Source organism: Alosa alosa, chromosome 3 (assembly GCF_017589495.1).
Source record: "Alosa alosa isolate M-15738 ecotype Scorff River chromosome 3, AALO_Geno_1.1, whole genome shotgun sequence".
In the NCBI taxonomy this organism is placed as follows: domain Eukaryota; kingdom Metazoa; phylum Chordata; class Actinopteri; order Clupeiformes; family Clupeidae; genus Alosa; species Alosa alosa.
The window spans coordinates 10,402,016-10,422,015 of record NC_063191.1 but is presented as its reverse complement, the minus strand read 5'-3'; the positions used below and the strand labels follow the sequence as shown (position 1 = coordinate 10,422,015).

At 43.5% G+C, this 20,000-nt stretch overlaps 1 protein-coding gene across 1 annotated transcript in view; it reads right to left on the bottom strand.

The window, feature by feature from the left end:
- Positions 1–5,003: 5,003 nt before the first annotated feature.
- The window catches only part of col8a1a (collagen, type VIII, alpha 1a), a 24,504-nt gene continuing 9,507 nt past the window's right edge, over positions 5,004–20,000 (bottom strand). Inside the window, exons 2-3 of the mRNA XM_048238217.1 lie at positions 19,693–19,924; positions 5,004–8,986 (exon numbers count right to left, since the gene is read on the bottom strand). Of these exons, the coding sequence (XP_048094174.1) occupies positions 6,993–8,986; positions 19,693–19,921 (2,223 nt within the window). The 5' untranslated portion in view covers positions 19,922–19,924 and the 3' untranslated portion in view covers positions 5,004–6,992. The remainder of the gene's footprint in view (positions 8,987–19,692; positions 19,925–20,000) is intronic.

Sequence of the window (20,000 nt, the reverse complement as noted above, 5' to 3'; positions counted from 1 at the left end):
TTCAAAAGTTTTGTTGGTTTTGTGCGAATCCACTCAGTGGACTACATCTCTCGTCTCGAACGATGTACGTCACCAACGTAATGAAACCAGAGCCCGTCTACGGAGAGCTTTACTGTCTATGACGGAGAGCCTTGCCACTCCGTGTTAAGTCCCATTGTACCGAATTTTGGATGCAGTTCCACCAGAGTTCCACTGGGGTCAATCGCCATGAGTGCAGAATGAATGGGAGTCAATGGAGCTACAGTCGTTGACAAATCTCAGATTTGATTGTAGTTTGTATAACTTCAACATGGGTTATAGGTCAAAAGTTGAATGAACGAGTACTTATGTCCTTTTGATTTCTTACAAGTTGGGTCGTTGTTGCACATAACACGCTAGCATTGTGCTAATGAATGACGTCATTGACACATTTTAAAGGCTTTTTAGAACAATTAAGTGACTTTAAAAAATATAATACTCAACCAAGTGTATTTTCTTTGCCTCCCCTTTCAATACAAATACTCAAATTACTTGAAAAAAATTATATCCCGAGAAAAGTGGATTTTGAGGGGTCCAGCGCCATAGACCTCCATGCATTCTGCACTCGTGGACGTGTGCCCTCATGTGGAACCACAGAAGGAACTGCAACCAGTTCAGAAACCGGAAGTTTTCCGAGAGTGGCAGTTCTCCCCTTATTAGACATTCTCTGATGAAACGATAAGAGCTGTTATGCTAGTTAACGGTTGCATCTTGCTGCCTGCTATGTCACTTAACAGTATGTAATGTACAGTCTATGGATCTAATACAACTTACCTGATGTGTTTAATCCTCTGACTCATGGTATTTTCTTCGCAAGGAAAGCCCAATTAAGACCTGTTGCTGGTATGCTTGTACAATCTAGTGTGGCTGTGAATGAGCTAACGCCACTAGTGCTTTTACTGATGGGTTTGTAGTCGTTGGAATTACGATCTTTCACAATGTTGTAATTCAATAGTTACGAAACAAACTGCAAATGTCTTTACATGAAAAATTGTCTTTAAAATTGACAAACATCATATGGGTAATTCAAGGCACAAGTCAACCAGGACCAGAAAATAATTTCTTTTTCGCCATAGACTGCCGTTCAAATTTTTTTGAAAGATAGGTCCCATGGAGGCAAACGGAAGGGGCGGGACTTCACCACTCTATGGGGATTGTCAAAGTTTTTTTTTTTCGTCATCTACTTCCTGACTTTGGTCAACGATACCCGGGACACCGAAACACCGGGACACATGAAATTTGGTGGGTATGTAGCCCCACTAGACTTTTACGGAAAAAATTCGTTTGGTCTCCGGGGGCCACTCCCCCCACCCCGTGGCACTGAGGATGAAGAATTATTTATGATAAGTTGGTCTCAAGGGCCCACATCAACCTAGCCCATAGTCACTAATTTGTGACTTGCACCCCCCTGGTAAAAAATGAAAATACAATATCATTCTGCTTTAATCGCCCCTTTAATCGCACCCGTGATGATCTACATCTCCATTTGAACCAAATGTTTTAAGCGCACTTTGAGAGATAGGCTATACATGGATTTCTGTGGAACGTCACGAAAACATGCGTGCGCAACCAAGAGGCAGAAAGCACCACAGAACAGCATAGAGCAATGCAAAAGAGCAAAAGAATAAAATGAGTTTTTGTGCTGAAAACTGCACCAATTCGGATATCCGCGATATGGTTAGAGAATGTTAAATATGTTCAATATCCCTAACGGAATGCATGTCTTCGCCAAAAATGACAAAATAATGATGTTATATTAATAATCCAAATGAACGCCAAACTTTGAAATATAGTCTGAAATGAGATGTTATTATCATTGAGACAACAGGGGTATACAAAAAAATCCGATTGTAGCTTACAGCAGCCGACTATTTTATAACGTTGTGGACGGCCACCAAGCGTCTTCTGCCTCACGGCTGCGCGCGCATCTAGTTTTGTTGGTAAACGGGAAACCCGTGTATACATAACAGTCGGTTAAGACGTTCGGAAAGGTTACCCCCCATGAGGGGGAAAGCATGCTAACATCACACAATGGAAGTCAATGGGAGAACTCACTAGCATTTAGACTTTATACATTCGTTTTACATTCAGTTGGAGTTCTGCTTGTTTCTGAACACAATAATTTAAAGGAATTGTGTTCACTTAACTGTCCAGTGTATGCTAACAACCTAATTCACCCTCGATTGCCCAATGTTGACGACAAATTTCTCTGGAAGCTATATATGATGGTAGCATCAGGTTGCTAACTGGCTAACTTTATATCGTCAGCGTAACATCCATTCATTCATTCAACCTTTATTTATTCTCGGAGGGTCATAACATAACCAACTGGTACACATTACTTGTTAAAACTATTCCCACAGACATTGTAGGGAATGTGCATTCATGTGAGAATAAATTAAGATGCAACTTATGAGTATGTGGTGTTACGGCAAAAGGCTTAGCTTGCCAAACCGAGCTACACCGTCCAGCCATTGAAAGCAGTTCTACAATGAGTACACTGGAGACAGTTCTGGCCATTTAACTGGAATTAGCAAAATGAGGGAACTTAATGTTACCCTTAACCTCGTTGACACACAGATAACTCTCAGTTCAAACGTGTTTGTGCCGTTTATTGATGTTTGCTAAAAGATTTAATATTTTTCTAGGTGTTTTCTGTAGTCTACTCAAGCCGGTGCACCTCCATTAGATTACATGCAATTGAAACTAATATTTCCCTCCTTGGGGACGTTTCAGCCACGGTAACCACAGCAACTGGGGGCGGTAATGACGATTATGACTAGATGCCGACTGTATGTATCCAGGGCAGGGCTGTACCTGTTGCATGTGCTACAAAAATCATTCTGTGCGATGGATGATTTACCAACATTATGTCTGATACAGTTTTGCCTATGGCTATACATGCGTGAGACTGAGACGCTTGTTCGTTTGTTTGAAGTTTGTGTTTAGGATGTGAGAGGAAAATCGATGTGCTTGATTCCAGCTTGGTAATTGTAGTCTATGCAATTAAAAAGCATGTGCATGTAAAGTATCCAAACAATGATAACACTTTCATTATGGCTGCTTTAGCCACAGACCTTCAGCCAAAGATTGTTAAGGCGGAGCAAGGTATTTCATCAGGAGCCACTTCCGGGAACCCGGATCGCAAGGGGGGGTCAAAATCACCCTTTATGCAGAGCAGAGGCAGCGACTGCTCCATTGAAGTCTATGGGCATAGCTCAGAATTTCACCACATATGCTAAGATCTTGGTTCTATAGAGTTAGGAATGTGAATTTTGGGCATGTTTTCATGATCCTCAAACCCTTCTGAACATTTCAGGTACATTTTTCTAGCATTTTTGAGCATTCCAGTCTGGAGAAAATCGACATTATCAGCTGTGCACCGGTTATTTAATGCCGCTGCTTGGCCGGTTGCAATGTACGCTCATCATTACGTCATCGACACGTCTCTTTATGCAGACAGGATTCGATCCCCATTTCACGCCCATAGACATGAACTACGACGAAGTATCTTGCTCCGCCTTAACAATCTTTGCTTCCGCTTCTGTACAGTGGGTCCCATTTAGAAGTGGCCACTTCATTTGCACTTTCTGTGATTCACACAGCTGCGTGAAATGTATTACAACTTTTCGCCAAGAGGTGGCAGCTTAAGTCAGTTTGATCCTGTAAGCCAGGGGTTTTCAACCGGTGGTCCGCGGCCCACTTGTGGTCCGTGAGGACATTGCTTGTGGTCCCTGACCATGGATTCAGTAGTTGCAATGTGGAAATCAGTTTTTTTATTTAGTGGTGGTCCTGGCGTTACGCAATTAGTCAGAATGGTGGCCCCTGGCTCACAATCAGTTGAAAACCCCTGCTGTAAGCCATTGGTTCCCAAAGGAGATTTTATTTGGGTTACCAGCATAGCCTAGTGACAATATATGTTGTGTAATAGGCCTAGCTTATAGGGCTTAGGAGAGCTAACAGGTTTCTAGGATCTAGTTTGTTAACAGTCACTCTATGCATTTTTGCATTTAGAATAGCTCTGAAACTGGGGGGCGAACATGTCGCAAAGGGGACGCCAGAGCGTGAATATCTCAATCACAAAATTAAACAATATTTCTATCGGGTGCCTACGTTGCCACAAACAATAACGCAGCTCTCAACTTGGCCTGTTAAAATGTGAACAGTCTAGCAACGCATTTCATGAAGGCCCTTTTAGACATGTCAGTTATTTGTACCACTGGCTAGATGTTAAACTGCATTTCATTTTAGACTATTGGTATTTTTGACAATAAAGTTGAATATCATGTGAACTAAAGATAAAATTTTGCATACAGTATGTAGAAGAAGAAACATTCACAAAAATCCATGGCATGACCTCTCTTCTTGATAGCTGTTGAAAACTGCATGGAAATGACAGGGATTGTTTTGTTTATTAATAAATAAAAAATAAATAAATAAAAGTAAAACTGATACCTTCAGCTTTCCCTATACAATGTAGCCTACAGGTGTACATGACCTTTCATCAGTCCAGTTGCAATGGATGAACTGTGATGAACTGCCCTACTTGTGATTGTTTAGAGATTTTAAAGGTTTTATAACAATGCTACGAATTTTTTGGCTAGTACTACAAATCTATTCACCTTCGCAGCGCAAGTAGGCTACTTTCTGTGCGGCCCGCACACACACACACAGAGTGGGGGATGGAGTAGAAGATGGAGACAAATTGGTTAGTGTGATTTATGTTCGCGGAATGGATGTACAGGACTGAGTGGCTGTCATATTTTGTACCGCTATGCGGTACATCTAGTTTCTAATGAACTATAATTACTAACACCTACACTTCTTACAGACATATTTTGTGATGTTCACTAATGCTGTTTATTCAGTTCTGTGTTTTTTTTTGTATATTGTCAGTCAACATATTAAATTATGAGAAATACATCAACATGTACATTTAAGTAATTCAACTTTATTTAAAAAAAAAAAACAGAATTTAACATTGCAATTATAACATTAAGAAAGTAAAACATAGCGTATAATTTAAAATATGCTATCTTACTATGTTTAGCACCAAAGATAAACCCCTTATGTAGACCATAGCCTGGTGGCACAAAACCTACTGCTCAAAAGCCAGCCAAAGATATTAACTTCATTTAAAATCAGAAGACCATTTTCAATGGGTTGGCCACTTGAAGGAAAAGGGGGGAAAAAAGGAAAAAGTTCTACTGGCCCTAACCCCCAGGGTCTGCGAAAGCACTAGCTGGATCAGTGGACACCGACAGAATGGACGGGGTTCTGAATCTGGGTTCCGGACTGGATTCTGGCTCTCTTTGGCCTGTTCTACTTCTACTGGTCTTAGAATCCTGGAGTTTGCCCTATATTGGTGCTACTGGTTATGAAATCATGAGTCTGTGGTAGCACATGGTATAGATCAGTATAGATACTGTAGCAGCCAAATGGATTCTGGGACAGATCCAACTTGGCTCCTGTCAGTTCCTAGACTGCCATGGACCTGCTGAATGTGAATGAGACCAGGGTCAGTTGAGGGCAGAGGGTGGGGATCGGTGTCTGACGGGTTGTGGGAGACATAATACAAATCTACATTATTAGAACTGCATATGTTCCCTCTGTAAATATGTATCACTGTGTGTACGTGTGTGGTGTGTGGACACTGTGTGTGACAGACTTCCTGAACGATTTGTTGCCAGATGTGAGCTAGATCCATGTCACATAAGCCCCAGCTGTAATCCTCAGTGAGCTGCTATATATGTCAAATTCTTTTTTTCACAAATGCAAATGGTACGGGCATGCTTCAACACACACTCTAAACTTAACTGAGTTTTACCAATTAACATGTTTAATTACATGAAAAAAACAACAACATAAGTATTCAAATCATATCATCACGTCCAATAAAAGATGACTTTATATCATGTTGGGCTTCTGGTCATTGTCAACCATAGGTGGGTAACCCTGGCTTCATAAAGTACCTGTGCACAGTAACACAGGTGTTTTCTGTTGATATACCTTAACACAGGTGTTTATGTTGATATACCTATGTTTTTAGTTGATATACCTGGCTGTACAGTTTTGCTACTTAGAATCAGCCGGTTTTAATGAGTGGCTGGGGCACATATGCGGTTGGACTTTGTATTTCTGAAGCCGAGTTACCCACACCTGTCGCCAACCAAACTAAGATTAATTTTTTAGAATAATCACATTAGTCATTATTTCAGGAGTTACATTCGTTGCCTCAGTGTGATGGCAGCTGCCAGTCTGGTACGACAGGAAATTAATCAATCTCTGAAAGCTGCTTTTGTCTCAGAAAGGGGACTACATCAGTCACTGATTTAGGGGTTGTTACACATGGGTTTGACAATTTCATATCAAAAGAATCATTTGAGTAAATCCAAATGAATGTAGGTTTGTTCCATAGCTTGCACTCTCGGAGCCCTGTACTGAGATCATAGCAATACAATTCATGTCAAAACAGCACTACACTTGGTACACGCAATACAGTCAGGTGTACCCAGTAAGATTATTATAGCAATACATAAATGTACCATTAGTGTACAGACAGACAGACAGACACACACACACATACTGTACACACACACACAAATACACATACAAATTCACATGCACATACATTTGCTCTCTCTCCCTCTCTGTCACACACACACACACACACACACTGCGATCACTGTTTTTCACTCATACTTCTATAAACATGCTCTCATTATCTTTTACATTATTACACGCATACACACTCTCTCTGTCTGTCTCTCCTTCTCTCTCTCACAAACACACACACACACACACACTAACATGCACCATGATCTTCCTCACAGGCCCCACAAGTCTTTTCTTCTGCTACACAGAGCCTCAGCATGACATCAAAAACAAACATGAAGTCCTTTCTCTTTTCTCTCTTTCTTCTTTCTCTCTTTTTCTATTCACTCTTTTCTCGCCCTTCTTATTCTTTCTCTTCTTTAGTACTTCTCCCCTCCCTCCCTCTCTTTCACCTCTCTCTCTCTCTCTCTCTCTCTCTCTCTCATCGGGTAGAGCAGGAATCCGGAGAAGGAGGAGTGGACGTACTGGCCGGCGTAGAGGCCAGCCGCCTGATCGGAGGGCAGCTCGATGTGGACCGCGTCGCCAGGCTGCAGGGGCACCACGGCACTGCCGGACGCCTGATCTAGGATGCCCTTCTTGTACTCGTCGTAGGTGTACATCACGGGCTCCCCATTGCGGTACAGCCCCACCCACACGTTGGTGCCCTTGCAGTGCACGTGGTAGCTGAAGTAGTAGATGCCGGGCAGGTCACAGGTGAACACGCCCGTCTGCGGGTTGTAGTTCTGCCGGCCGTTGTAGAGGATCTTGTCGAACACCACAGGCGTGCCAACGGGCGGGAAGGGAGTGGTCAGGGTGGCGGTGAAGGCGGGCATCTCTAGCCCACTGGCGATGACCTGGGGTGTTCCGCCGTACTTGCCCTTGCCCTTGTAGGTCTTCACACCGTCCAGCGCCGGGCCCATCTCGGGCAGCACGGCCTCCAGGTCCGGTACGGGCGCCGGGGCTCCAGGTGGACCGGGAGGGCCGGGGAGTCCGGTTCGACCAGGTTGGCCAGGTGGGCCCGAAGGTCCTGTTTTTCCTGGAGGTCCGATTGGGCCTGCCACACCTGGGTTCCCCTCTCCAGCAGGACCAGGTTGACCCGGTGGACCTCCCTCTCCTTTAGGTCCGGGAGGTCCAGGAGGTCCAATCGGGCCACCGGGACCAGTGATTCCTGGAATTCCCTTTGGTCCTTGAGGGCCCTCTGGACCAGGGTCGCCTCCTTCACCCTTCAGGCCGGGCAGACCAGGTTGACCGGGAGGTCCTTGCTGACCCTTCTGTCCTCCTTCGCCCTGGGGACCCACTGACCCTGGTGGCCCTCTTGGCCCAGGCTCGCCTCCCTCTCCTGGGGCTCCAGCTTCACCTGGCAACCCTGTGGGTCCTGGTTCTCCGAGGGGTCCAATTTCACCTTTCGGTCCCACAGGTCCTCCTTCACCTCTTTGTCCAGGTACACCTATGCCCCCTGGGGGCCCCATGCGACCCGGCGGCCCAGGAGGTCCGTTTGGTCCTGGCGGGCCTAGTTGTCCTGGCGCACCTCCTGGTCCTTTGTCTCCCTTTGGCCCGAAGGCACCTGGCTGGCCTCCCTCCCCCTTATCTCCCTTTGGTCCGGGGTATCCTGGTTTGCCAATTCCTGGCAGTCCCGGTTTTCCTGGCAACCCTGGCAGACCTGGTTGTCCTTTGCCACCCTGTGGGCCTGGTTGCCCTGGAGCGCCGTCCAGTCCTGGTTTTCCAATTCCATCTGGTCCGGGCATTCCCTGAGGTCCCTCCTGTCCAGGCGGCCCTGAGGGTCCGGGCTCTCCGGTAGGTCCAGGTTTTCCTGACACGCCTGGAGGCCCCGGCATTCCAGGCATTCCTGGTTTTCCGATTCCTGGCAGACCACCTTGTCCTGGGCGCCCCGGTGGTCCTGCAGGCCCCTTGTGTCCAGGCAACCCAGGCATCCCGATGCCTTTGTCTCCCTTTGGTCCTGGCAGGCCAGGGAGCCCTGGAAGTCCCTTGTGTCCAGGCTCTCCTTTCATCCCCGGGGCCCCGGGCAGGCCCTGACCCCCAGGTTTGCCCATGCCGGGGAGCCCAGGGGGTCCTGGAGGCCCTGAGGGACCGACTGGCCCCTCGGGCCCCTCTCCCCCGCTCAGACCTTGATCTCCAGGGGGCCCTGGCAGGCCGGGTCCACCCGGTTTCCCTGGCAACCCTGGCATTCCGGGTTTTCCGACTCCGGCGTGTCCTGGAGGTCCGGGGAGTCCAGGATTTCCTCCCGGCCCAGGGAGTCCGTTACCGGGGGGACCGGGGGGTCCAGCTGGGCCAGGCGGCCCAGAGGGTCCTGGAGGTCCAGCAGGCCCCAGTTCCCCCTGGGGGATACCTACCTCTCCCTGGGGAATGGTGAGACCTGCAGGGGCAGAAGAAGAGCTGGAGGTAAGTAATCAATTTAACTTTAACTTCATTACGACATGCCATCCTCATTCACCACCAACCAGTATGTAGACCTGCAAACATCCTTTTGTGAGGTTGAGGTGTATTCTCTTGAGATATATTCTCTTCGTGGCAAGCAGCCACGATCAATAACAACAGAAATATCAATACATCATCCCTTAATAAAGCAAATGAAATATTATATAATAATGATTCAGCACAGAATACCTGTAAATACTTATGTACTTAAGTATTTAACTTTAACAGTAAGGAACTCCAGGTATGAAAACCAGTATGATGCACTATTTAAATTATTATAGTGTGTTTGTGTTCATTCAAAGGTACATGTGTTGCCATAATATTTAGCATGTCATGGCATGGTATTTGTTGTATGTTAGTGATATAAGTTAAACACGTGGAAGAACAATATCAAATATGATAAATGTAAATGTCAAATTAGATTGAGAATTAACATATTAGATTTAGAATATTTTTAGTGTTTTCAGTATATTTGTAATTTGATATTTAATTGTTTTAGTAAAATGCATAAACCCGTACAATCACATGATTAATAACATTAATATGTTGGAAGAAAATATTGAATATTATTCAAAACTGTATACATGCATGTTATGTATAAATATGAATTGTTGTCTTTCCATAAGCTTAGAATTAGCTCAGTCTTTTATATGAAGCAGACCCCACTCTATGGAGTCTGACATATTGCACTGGCCTCTAGCTACGGTAGTCCAGAAAGGACAAACCAAATCACTCGCTGTAAACAAGGAGGTTATGTTTTCACCCGTCTGTTTGGTTGGTTGGTTGGAATGTAGGAAAAGCTCTCAATAATTCTGCGTCTAAATGAACGGAGACATTGATTTTCATTTAAATCGACTGACGAATCAATTTGAAATTCTTATACACGCACATACTATAAAGTGCCTACCAATGCTGAAAATTAATAGCCTGACCACACCCACCTATATCTTCTTTCTGGGAGATCTAGGCTATGTCTGCCTACTTGCACACGTCAAATACTTAGTTTAAGTATATAGTGCAGATATTAATTGGGACAATACTAACAATCTAAAAGTGTGCACAATGCAAATAAGGGCTCAGTGTACACTAGCAGTGTACTGATGGAAGTATGCGGTTTGGGACACAGCCCTAGTCTGGAACATCTTAGTTCATAACTGTTTCCCTCAAACAAGTAAAATGGCAGGCCAATCAGCGACGAGAGGGGAAGACGAAACCGAAAGTTATTGTGATAAACAGTAGCAGCAACACCTGCAAACGTCAAAAATGCAGAAATTTATTTACAGCTAATGTAGACCCACATACATTGTTTCCTGGCTGTTGTTTATTGTCAGTTTGTAAAGTTTAGGCAAAGTAGGAAGTAATGTTAGGAATCTCTGATCAATGTAATTGGTATGGCTGGACCAGTGATTTCAAAGTTAGCATATGTCGCAATGCAAGAGTTGGAAACGAATCCCAATCATGAGTCACCAAATTCTATTAATTCTATCTAAATTCTAACACTATAAATGTCAGGATAATACCACTGACATTGTCATGGCCTGGACAATACTCCATCTGTTAGTAATATCAAATGCCATTTTACACGTGTATTATTCACTTTTTAACTTTGTGTAGGTGATGACAACACTAATGATGACGTAGGCAACCTGTGAGTCAGACCTGAGGGGTATTCCAGAAAGCAGGTTTACTGGCTTAACTGGGTATGTTAACACAGAGTTAGCGGTAAACCTGGGATTTCAGTTCCAGAACGCTCAAATATGATCAGGCTATGTAAGTAACTATGGTAACATAGGCTCTGAACTGAACTGGGTATGTAAACCCAGAGTAAACGGTAAACCTGGGATTTCAGTTCCAGAAAGCTCAAAAATGATCAGGCTATGTAAGTAACTATGGTAACATAGGCTCTGTACTTAACCTGGTAGGGGGTAGGTTTTGTTCAGGTTATGTTCGGTTATTTCAGTGCATGTTCAATCAGGCCGCTATTTTTACACTTGTCACACAATGGCGTTTCATTTTGACGAAGGTCCGATTGACAAAGAAGCACAAAATCATGTAATATTCATCCGTGCAATTCACAGTGAGAGGGCGATAAGACCACGACATCATATGATAGCCTATCCATTATTTTCCAAACGAGTTTTTCAAGAGCGCTAGAGTTTTTCAGCTGAATCCTAAATATAGGCTACTTGAAAAGCAGCATGGTGGATTAGAATAGAATAAAATAAATCTTTAATGTAGTGGACATTTGTGTTTGGCTCACCAGACAGATGGACAAACAACATCTCAGACACATTGAAGATATCATTAAAACAAGTACAGTACAAAAAAGGGGAAACATAGCCTATAGAAAATTGATAAATAAGTTTAAATATAGCTGTACAGCTCAGCTGGGTATGCATGTTGTCACTAAGTTTGGTTAAGAATGCTGATGGCATTTTGGGATAAAATATTTTTAATAGGCTACACACGCTCTCCGACTGGGAGTTTTGTAGTGTTGGAGAGATGAGAGCATATCGGCAAGCTGTCGGTCAGTGCATAAAGTTTGCCTTGCGCTAAAGCAGTCCCTCGCATTGCTAACTTCATTCGCTTATCCTGGACACAAACCCACGAGGATCATTAATGTAGTTTCACCAACTGGCAGGTCAGCATCACTTATTAAATTTTCCAAATGTGCACTGAAATGTGTCCAATAGGCTACCCATGCCTTCCGACACTAACCCTTCCCAAGATGGAGCGCAAAAGTTTAACTTGGCCCACAGCTGCAGAACCCGTGTTAAAATAGAAAATTACATGTGGGATTCTCAAAGAATTCTATGGCCCACTCAATCTGTGACAAGGTAGGCTAGTTTAAGAAAGCATCATTCAAAGTAGTCAATACAATACGTGATGTCCAGTGAATTATTTAATTGTGCCTTTGACATTAAATAGGCTATCCTAAACGTGCGCATTTACACGGTCAGTTAGGCTATTCTCTGCCAAGCAAGGTCTCGGACGCAGGCGCTTAAGTATTGCTCTTTTTTTTGTTATTACAGTTCTCTCCTCGTAAGCCTCGACTACTCCGCCTCTGAAAAATACGGTGCTCTTTGTTTAGCGGTTTCACTCATTGTTTCGACTCTCAATAGATGATGCCTTTATAAGTTAAGCCATGAACGCCAAGACAACTTTAGGTTATCTAACACAGGGTTGATTGAACTAACTGGTAACCGGTGTTTTGGAACCGACAGCTCAGGTTTAGTAAGCCACAGGTTCAGACAACCCAGAGGTTAAGTTTTATCTCAGTGTTTGTTAAACCTCCTTTCTGGAATACCCCTCTGGGGCCTGTACTCTGGCGGGGTTTCTGGCTTATCTGGGTAACCGAGTAACTTGATCCGCGTGGCGTAACTTCCCGATTAACCCGCATACTCTGAAAGGTGGATAGGTTTTAACCGAGGTATGCTGCCATGGCAATTGGCGCTGCATCTCAAACCTGCTCCGACCAGGTTATGTTCTTGGTTAACCCGGGGTTTCCGTTAACCACATCCTTTATAAGTACCACCCCTCCACTAACAATTTCTCGAGACATGTCGGGCGCACCTGGATGATCCATACAACATTGGAGCAAAAAATCGTGAGGGACTCTCTTTGCAGGGCGAGGGGTTTTAGAGACCGCCAGAAAATATATATAGCCTACCGGACGATATTCTCTATGAAGATATAGATTGTCAGCCGAGGGAATTCGTTATCTTTGTCAAATGATCTAGGAAGACGTCTCATAGCAATGCCCGTACGTGGACATTCATGTATTCAATCGGTGATGCAAGAATACTGTACGTCCTAAAATAAATCGGACATAGCCTACAGTAGGCCTAATAAATAAAAATCACCATTTTAACAAACTTGTTGAATTGAATGTCATATTACTGTACCCTGCACATAAAGGCAACACATTTCCACAGCACCAGAATCCGACCAATGCCTCCCTCAACCCCTCCATAATCGGCCTTCCACTGTTATTTGCGATGGCCAACTCCTCTGCTACTGTAAAACACTCTGGTGCCTTTCCTCCTACAGTAGTGTTCGAAGACACCTGTTTCTTGTTAGCTGTAAAACAGAGGCCAAGTGAAGGCTATAAGCTAGGCCTAGGCCTACATGTTTTCATAATTAAGAAATATTAATGCAAGCTATAACTATATAAACCTACTATTCTGCATAATGTTTTTGTGTTTCATTTTCACCTTCTGCCATGTGCGTTTGGCAATGGTGTTGCATCTGAAATGTTTACAGGATTAGGCATTCACTAAATCAGTCAATGGGGGCTACTTAAACATTCAATTATCCATATTACTGTAATCTGTATGCCCACTTCTGAATTGGGTTGCATCTGTAGGCCTTTCTATGAACTCAAATTAGGCTATTTAATTATTTCAACTCATTTCAGACATTCCGTAAGCTACTAATCCTCCGTAACACATATTTGAAGAACATGTGGGAATAAAACTTTACTTTTAGGCATTTAGGCTACCCGATCTGTAATATGTTGCCAACAGCCTTGCTTTGCTCACTGCCGACGTATTTGATTTTTGTCGTAGAGCGGTTTTAATTACTCATAACTTGTCATAATAATTGTGCATTCCTCATCCGTAAAATAAGGTGATCGCGTCATCATTGAAAGTGGTGACTTGCGCTGCAACCCGCCCCTTTATGTGAACGCACAGGTTAACCCGGCTCAACAAATCAACTTCATAATCAGCGTCGTAGTACCGATTAACACCATTTAAGATAACCAGGTTTTGTCAACCCTGGTTTAACAAAGTAACCCTGGGTTACATCTGGGTAGGTTAAGCTCCCTTCGTAGTACAGAGGGGTATTCCAGAAAGGAGGTTTAACAAACACTGAGATAAAACTTAACCTCTGGGTTGTCTGAACCTATGGGGACTAAACCAGAGCTGTCGGTTCCAAAACACCGGTTACCAGTTAGTTCAATCAACCCTGTGTTAGATAACCTAGATAGATAATCTAGATAATCTGTGTTAGAGTTGTGCACGTTCACGGCGAACTTATAAAGGCATCATCTATTGAGAGTCGAAATCATGAGTGAAACCGGCGAAAGGAATTGAGCACCGTATTTTTTAGAGGCGGAGTAGTCGAGGCTTACGAGGAGGAGAGAACTGTAATAACAAAAAAAGAGCAATACTTAAGCGCCTGCGTCCGAGACCTTGCTTGGCAGAGAATAGCCTAACTGACCGTGTAAATGCGTATGTTTAAGATAGCCTATTTAATGTCAAAAGAACAATTAAATAATTCACTGGACATCACGTATTGTATTGACTGCTTTGAATGATGCTTTCTTAAACTAGCCTAGTTGTCACAGATTGAGTGGGCCATAGAATTCTTTGAGAATCCCAAATGTAATTTTCTATTTTAACGCGGGTCCTGCAGCTGTGGGCCAAGTTAAACTTTTGCGCTCCATCATCGGAAGGGTGAATGTCGGAAGGCATGGGTAGCCTATTGGACACATTTCGGTGCACATTTGGAAAATTTAATAAGTGATGCTGACCTGCCAGTTGGTGAAACTACACTTTAATGATCCTCGTGGGTTTGTGTCCAGGAAAACGAATGAAGTTGCGCAGGAACTGCTTTAGCGCAAGCCAAACTTTACGCACCTACCGACAGCTTGCCGATAGGCTCTGCGTCTCCAACACTACAAAAACTCCCAGTCGGAGAGCGTGTGTAGCCTATTAAAAAATATTTTATCCCAAATGCCATCAGCATTCTTAACCAAACTTAGTGACAACATGCATACCCGGCTGAGCTGTACAGCTATATTTAAACTTATTTATTAATTTTCTATAGGCTATGTTTCCCCTTTTTTGTACTGTACTTGTTTTAATTAGCCTATATCTTCAATGTGTCTGAGATGTTGTTTGTACATCTGTCTGGTGAGCCAAACACAAATGTCCATATGGTGTAGGCTAGCTAGCCTACATTAAAGATTTATTTTATTCTATTCTAATCCACCATGCGTAATGTAGGAGAATGCTTTTTAAGTAGCCTATATTTAGGATTCAGCTGAAAAACTCTAGCGCTCTTGAAAAACTCGTTGGAAAAGAATGGATAGGCTATCATCGTGGTCTTATCGCCCTCTCACGGTGAATTGCACGGATGAATATTATATGATTTTGTGCTTCTTTGTCAATCGGACCTTCGTCAAAATGAAACGCCATTGCGTGACAAGTGTAAAAATAGCGGATTGAACATGTACTAAAATAACCGAACATAATTTAACATAACCTGAACAAAACCTACCCCCTACCAGGTTAAGTTCAGAGCCTATGTTACCATAGTTACTTACATAGCCTGATCATTTTTGAGTTTTCTGGAACTGAAATCCCAGGTTTACCGTTTACTCTGGGTTTACATACCCAGTTCAGTTCAGAGCCTATGTTACCATAGTTACTTACATAGCCTGATCATTTTTGAGCTTTCTGGAACTGAAATCCCAGGTTTACCGCTAACTCTGGGTTAACATACCCAGTTAAGCCAGTAAACCTGCTTTCTGGAATACCCCCCAGGCCCCAGCACAGCAATTTAACAGGTTTGTACTTGATCCATTGCCTAAAATGGTAACTTGTAGTTTGTTCCTCATTTTTGTAAATCACAGTGTCTGCTGAATGAATACATGTAAATGTAAACCTTTTAACAACGATTCAGACAGAAATAGATGAAAACATAACCTCCTTGGCAGAGAATATGTTACAGATCCTAGATACTTTTCTCTCTCTACTGAGTGCTATTGTAACAGAGGCAAACTGAGCTAGCATATGCTAGCTGCGCATGTAAATCATCACACCCCTAACCTTAAGAACGCTTCTAACCACTGAGTTGGAAGCCTTGGCTTTTAGCTCAGTGTGTTCTTAAGGTTAGGGGTGTGAGGATTTTCACGCGCAACTAGCATGCTAGCTCAATTTGCCTCTGTTACACTATTTTAGATTTTAGTTTAAAAAGCTGTAGTCCTATAATAGTCCTATAATCCAGATGAATTATATACTAGTACTTCTCCCTGAAAACTATACTTCTGGCACTGTTATTTGCCCAGACTCACCCTTGGCTAAAACATCCCCACACCACTGCTTTTTGGCAGTTGAATTTGTTTGACCTTTGAACTCCACATAATCTTCTGGGCTGGATAAGATGTTTGTGTGAACCCCATGGTTTGGCCCAGTGTACTGTGACGTTGTGTGAACCCCATGGTTTGACCCATTAGTATATAAGTATATTCTTTTGATCCCATGAGGGAAATTTGGTCTCTGCATTTATTCCAATCCGTGAATTAGCGAAACACACTCAGCACACAGTGAACACACAGTGAGGTGAAGCACACACTAATCCCGGCACAGCGAGCTGCCTGCAACAACAGCGGCGCTCGGAGAGCAGTGAGGGGTTAGGTGCCTTGCTCAAGGGCACTTCAGCCGTGCCTACTGGTCGGGGTTCAAACCGGCAATCCTCCGGTTACAAGTCTGAAGCGCTAACCAGTAGGCCACAGCTGCTCACTAGTAGGCCTATGTGTGTACTGTGACGTTTACATTGTTGTCTTCATGAAATTGGTTCAAGATTAATTGTCTCATTGCACAATAAGAGCAATATTGGGGTTGATGTTCTGAAATCCCCTCCCAAGATCAGATCTGTATGACAGTAGAGCTATACCCCCAGATAGCAAAATCAGATTGGCAGATAGCGGACCACTGGTGGTATACCGCCAGTGGCGTGCCACTTGTGGTCCGCCGTTGGACCACCATCTCTTTAAATTTAACTTGTCATGAATATTAAGAAAAGTTAATAAAATGATATATGGCGTATAACTGAACAAATGTAAAAGATTTTAGACCAATAGTGGCAAAATATTGGGTAATTTGTCTGCAACCTGCCAGTGGACCGCCAGAGAACTAATGAGCAAAATGCCAGCGGACCGCCAGCTATGCCCCCAATGGACCGACAGTGGCCCGCCTCGCCAGCCTCTTGCTATCTGGGACGACAGCTTATATACAGTATATATATATGGTAATGTCATTAATTAGCAGGCCTGTATGAAGTGTGTGATATAGCATTTGTATTTGTGGTTGAGATATGCTGCTCCATCAGTAGGAATGTGCTGTAAGGGTGTAACGGATCACTGTTGATCTGTGATCCATGCAGACCATCTCTGACGGTGCAGCACACTGTGGACTGGTCGCACAGTTTGAATAGCCTATGAACTACTAACTACTAAGAGTTACTGCTGCTGTTACTTGTTATATAGTTAGCTTAGCATAGTCATTTGGATGTGATTATGGGGTGCGCCTGTAGGCCATCTCGAATTTTCCTCACCCATACAATTTGAGGATGTCAAATGTCGTATGGCTGTATTGTGCACCCTGGCGCATGGCGTAAAAATCGTTTTCCACCCGGCGCAAAGTTTAATTCCTTATTTTGCAAATTTATTTTTTGAAACAATGCGCCCAGGGGTGTGGCATTTAACAATTTAGGGAGTGGCCTGGCGCATTGTCTAAAAATCGCTATTGTACACCTGGTCAGAAGTCTATGGCGAGTTGTTTATATGTTATTTTAAAAGCGCATTGTCAACAGTCATATTGGCAGGTGCACGCACCATCCTTCTATCATTCATGAACGCACACCAGCGCACATCCATGCAAAACATTACAAATTGCACGATTACAATGGGAAACATAATTAGAATAAAGATATTACGAAATACTGTACATCTCATGATGAGTAGGTATTTACCATGATTTGCAAATTGGTAATGACGGTTAAAAGTGATTAGGAGAGAGGCAAGAGACACGTATGGAGCACAGCTGAAGACGCACTGTCACGAGATATAAGCAACTCCTCTGCAGGATAAATGTTGTTTTGTTCAGTCATTTGAGCTATATCTGTTGTAAGTGTTGGTTTTTTCAGCCTATGTTTTCGATGGTAACCCATTGTCAGTCAATAGTGAAAGTAGCTGCATTTAACTGTCTTGTCGTTGACTGACACCTTGGTGAAGTTAGTTTGACTTTGCCAATGAGTTCAAATAATAGACGAGTGCAAATGCCTGAAGGCTATGCTAGGTTTTAGTAAAGCATGATTTAGTGGAATGACTATTCCATACGGTCTCACAAGAAGCCTCCTTGAAATGCGCCGTAGAATGTCAAAATACCGATGCATTTATTTGACATCGCACTTTGCGCCGTTAAAGGGAATTACAAATGTCATTCTCATTGGTTTAAATGATGTTACGCCCCAAACACACCCATATGACTGATTAAAAAACCTAGGAACACCTTGTTGCGCCATGCGCTCTACGTTTGATAATGAAACCCCTCCCAATGTGGACTGGACATCCTACTAAATTTGAATAAGCTTTTGACGAGTGACGATGCGCTTTAGAATGTCATGATAGGGCCCGTAATCACTGTTTTCTGTTTGTCTTTTAAAGTAAATGCCCTGTCAATATCTAGTTTAAGACACGCAATAGTGGATATTCTCCAGCGGCAGTGGGGGTTTTTTTGGAACCAAAATCAACTCTCGCTCAGGTGACATAGATGACTGGTACACGGTTGCTTATCTGTCCATGGTCATGTAAAACCTGCCCAAATGATTTGACTGAACGATTTAATGGGCATATAAACTTTTCAATGCAGAAACTCCAGACTGCTATTCTGTCGAACTGGGTTACTTGTCGAGTTGTGCTACCAAAACCCCAAAAACTCAAAACCCGCTGTTAGAAGTACACTTACTGTAATTTTATGCTACCTCAATGCACAATATTTCATAATTTCACATGTGTCAATTGAAATTGCTAAGCTAAGAAACTGACATATTCAGGTTTGTTTAGTTCACCTTTCCATTTTGAAATATGTGTTCAGTAGTGTTGTCATGTAGGCTACCACCTGATTCCTCTATAGAACACTAGATAGGGTGTGGCTGGTAGAAGCACTTTAGCTTATTGCAGAACAGCACCATATTAATCAAAAATGCTATTGACTTACGCTGTGGTAGCACATCTCAACAATAAAGCATAACTCGACAGAACACCTGACAATGATGGAAAATAGCCAGTCCAAAGTCCAAAATGCATAATTAGGGACTCAAAACCGTGATACAATTTAGTAATAGGCATGCTCTTCCAAAAGGTTGAGCAGACATTAAAGGGTGAATGTCAGGTTTGAGGAAGGCAGCATCCGTCAGTGTGAGAGTCCTGTGAGTCGTGAGCCGTAAGTCATTCAGTGGTTCAGCATCAGTCAGTGTAAGTGTCCTGTGAGTCGTGAGCCGTGAGTCATTCAGTGGTTCAGCATCAGTCAGTGTAAGTGTCCAGTGAGTCGTGAGTCATTCAGTGGTTCAGCATCAGTCAGTGTAAGTGTCCTGTGAGCCGTGAGTCATTCAGTGGTTCAGCATCAGTCAGTGTAAGTGATTAGTGAGTCATGAGCCGTGAGTCATTCAGTGGTTCAGCATCAGTCAGTTTAAGTGTCCTGTGAGTCATGAGCCGTGAGTCATTCAGTGGTTCAGCATCAGTCAGTGTAAGTGTCCTGTGAGTCGTGAGCCGTGAGTCATTCAGTGGTTCAGCATCAGTCAGTGTAAGTGTCCTGTGAGTGGTGGTGTGTGTGGATCTCTGCTGCGTTCTCTTACCCTTCTCCTTCCCGCGGGGTATTTGAGGCAGGTCCTTCCTGTAGTGCTGGTAATGCATGTAGCCCTTGTCCTTGTTGCCCATATGGGGTATCTGGGGGATCTGTGGGTGCTGGGGGAGGTGCTGCTGAGGATGCCCGCTGTGACCGTTGTGCCCGTAGTACGCCCCGCCGAAGACAGAGGGCAGCACTGCCACCTGGAGCAGGGCCACCAGGAGTGGAGCCGCCGACATGGCCTGGAACGATCGACCAATCCGTCAATCAATCAATCAATCAATCAATCAATCAATCAATTAATCAATCAACACATCA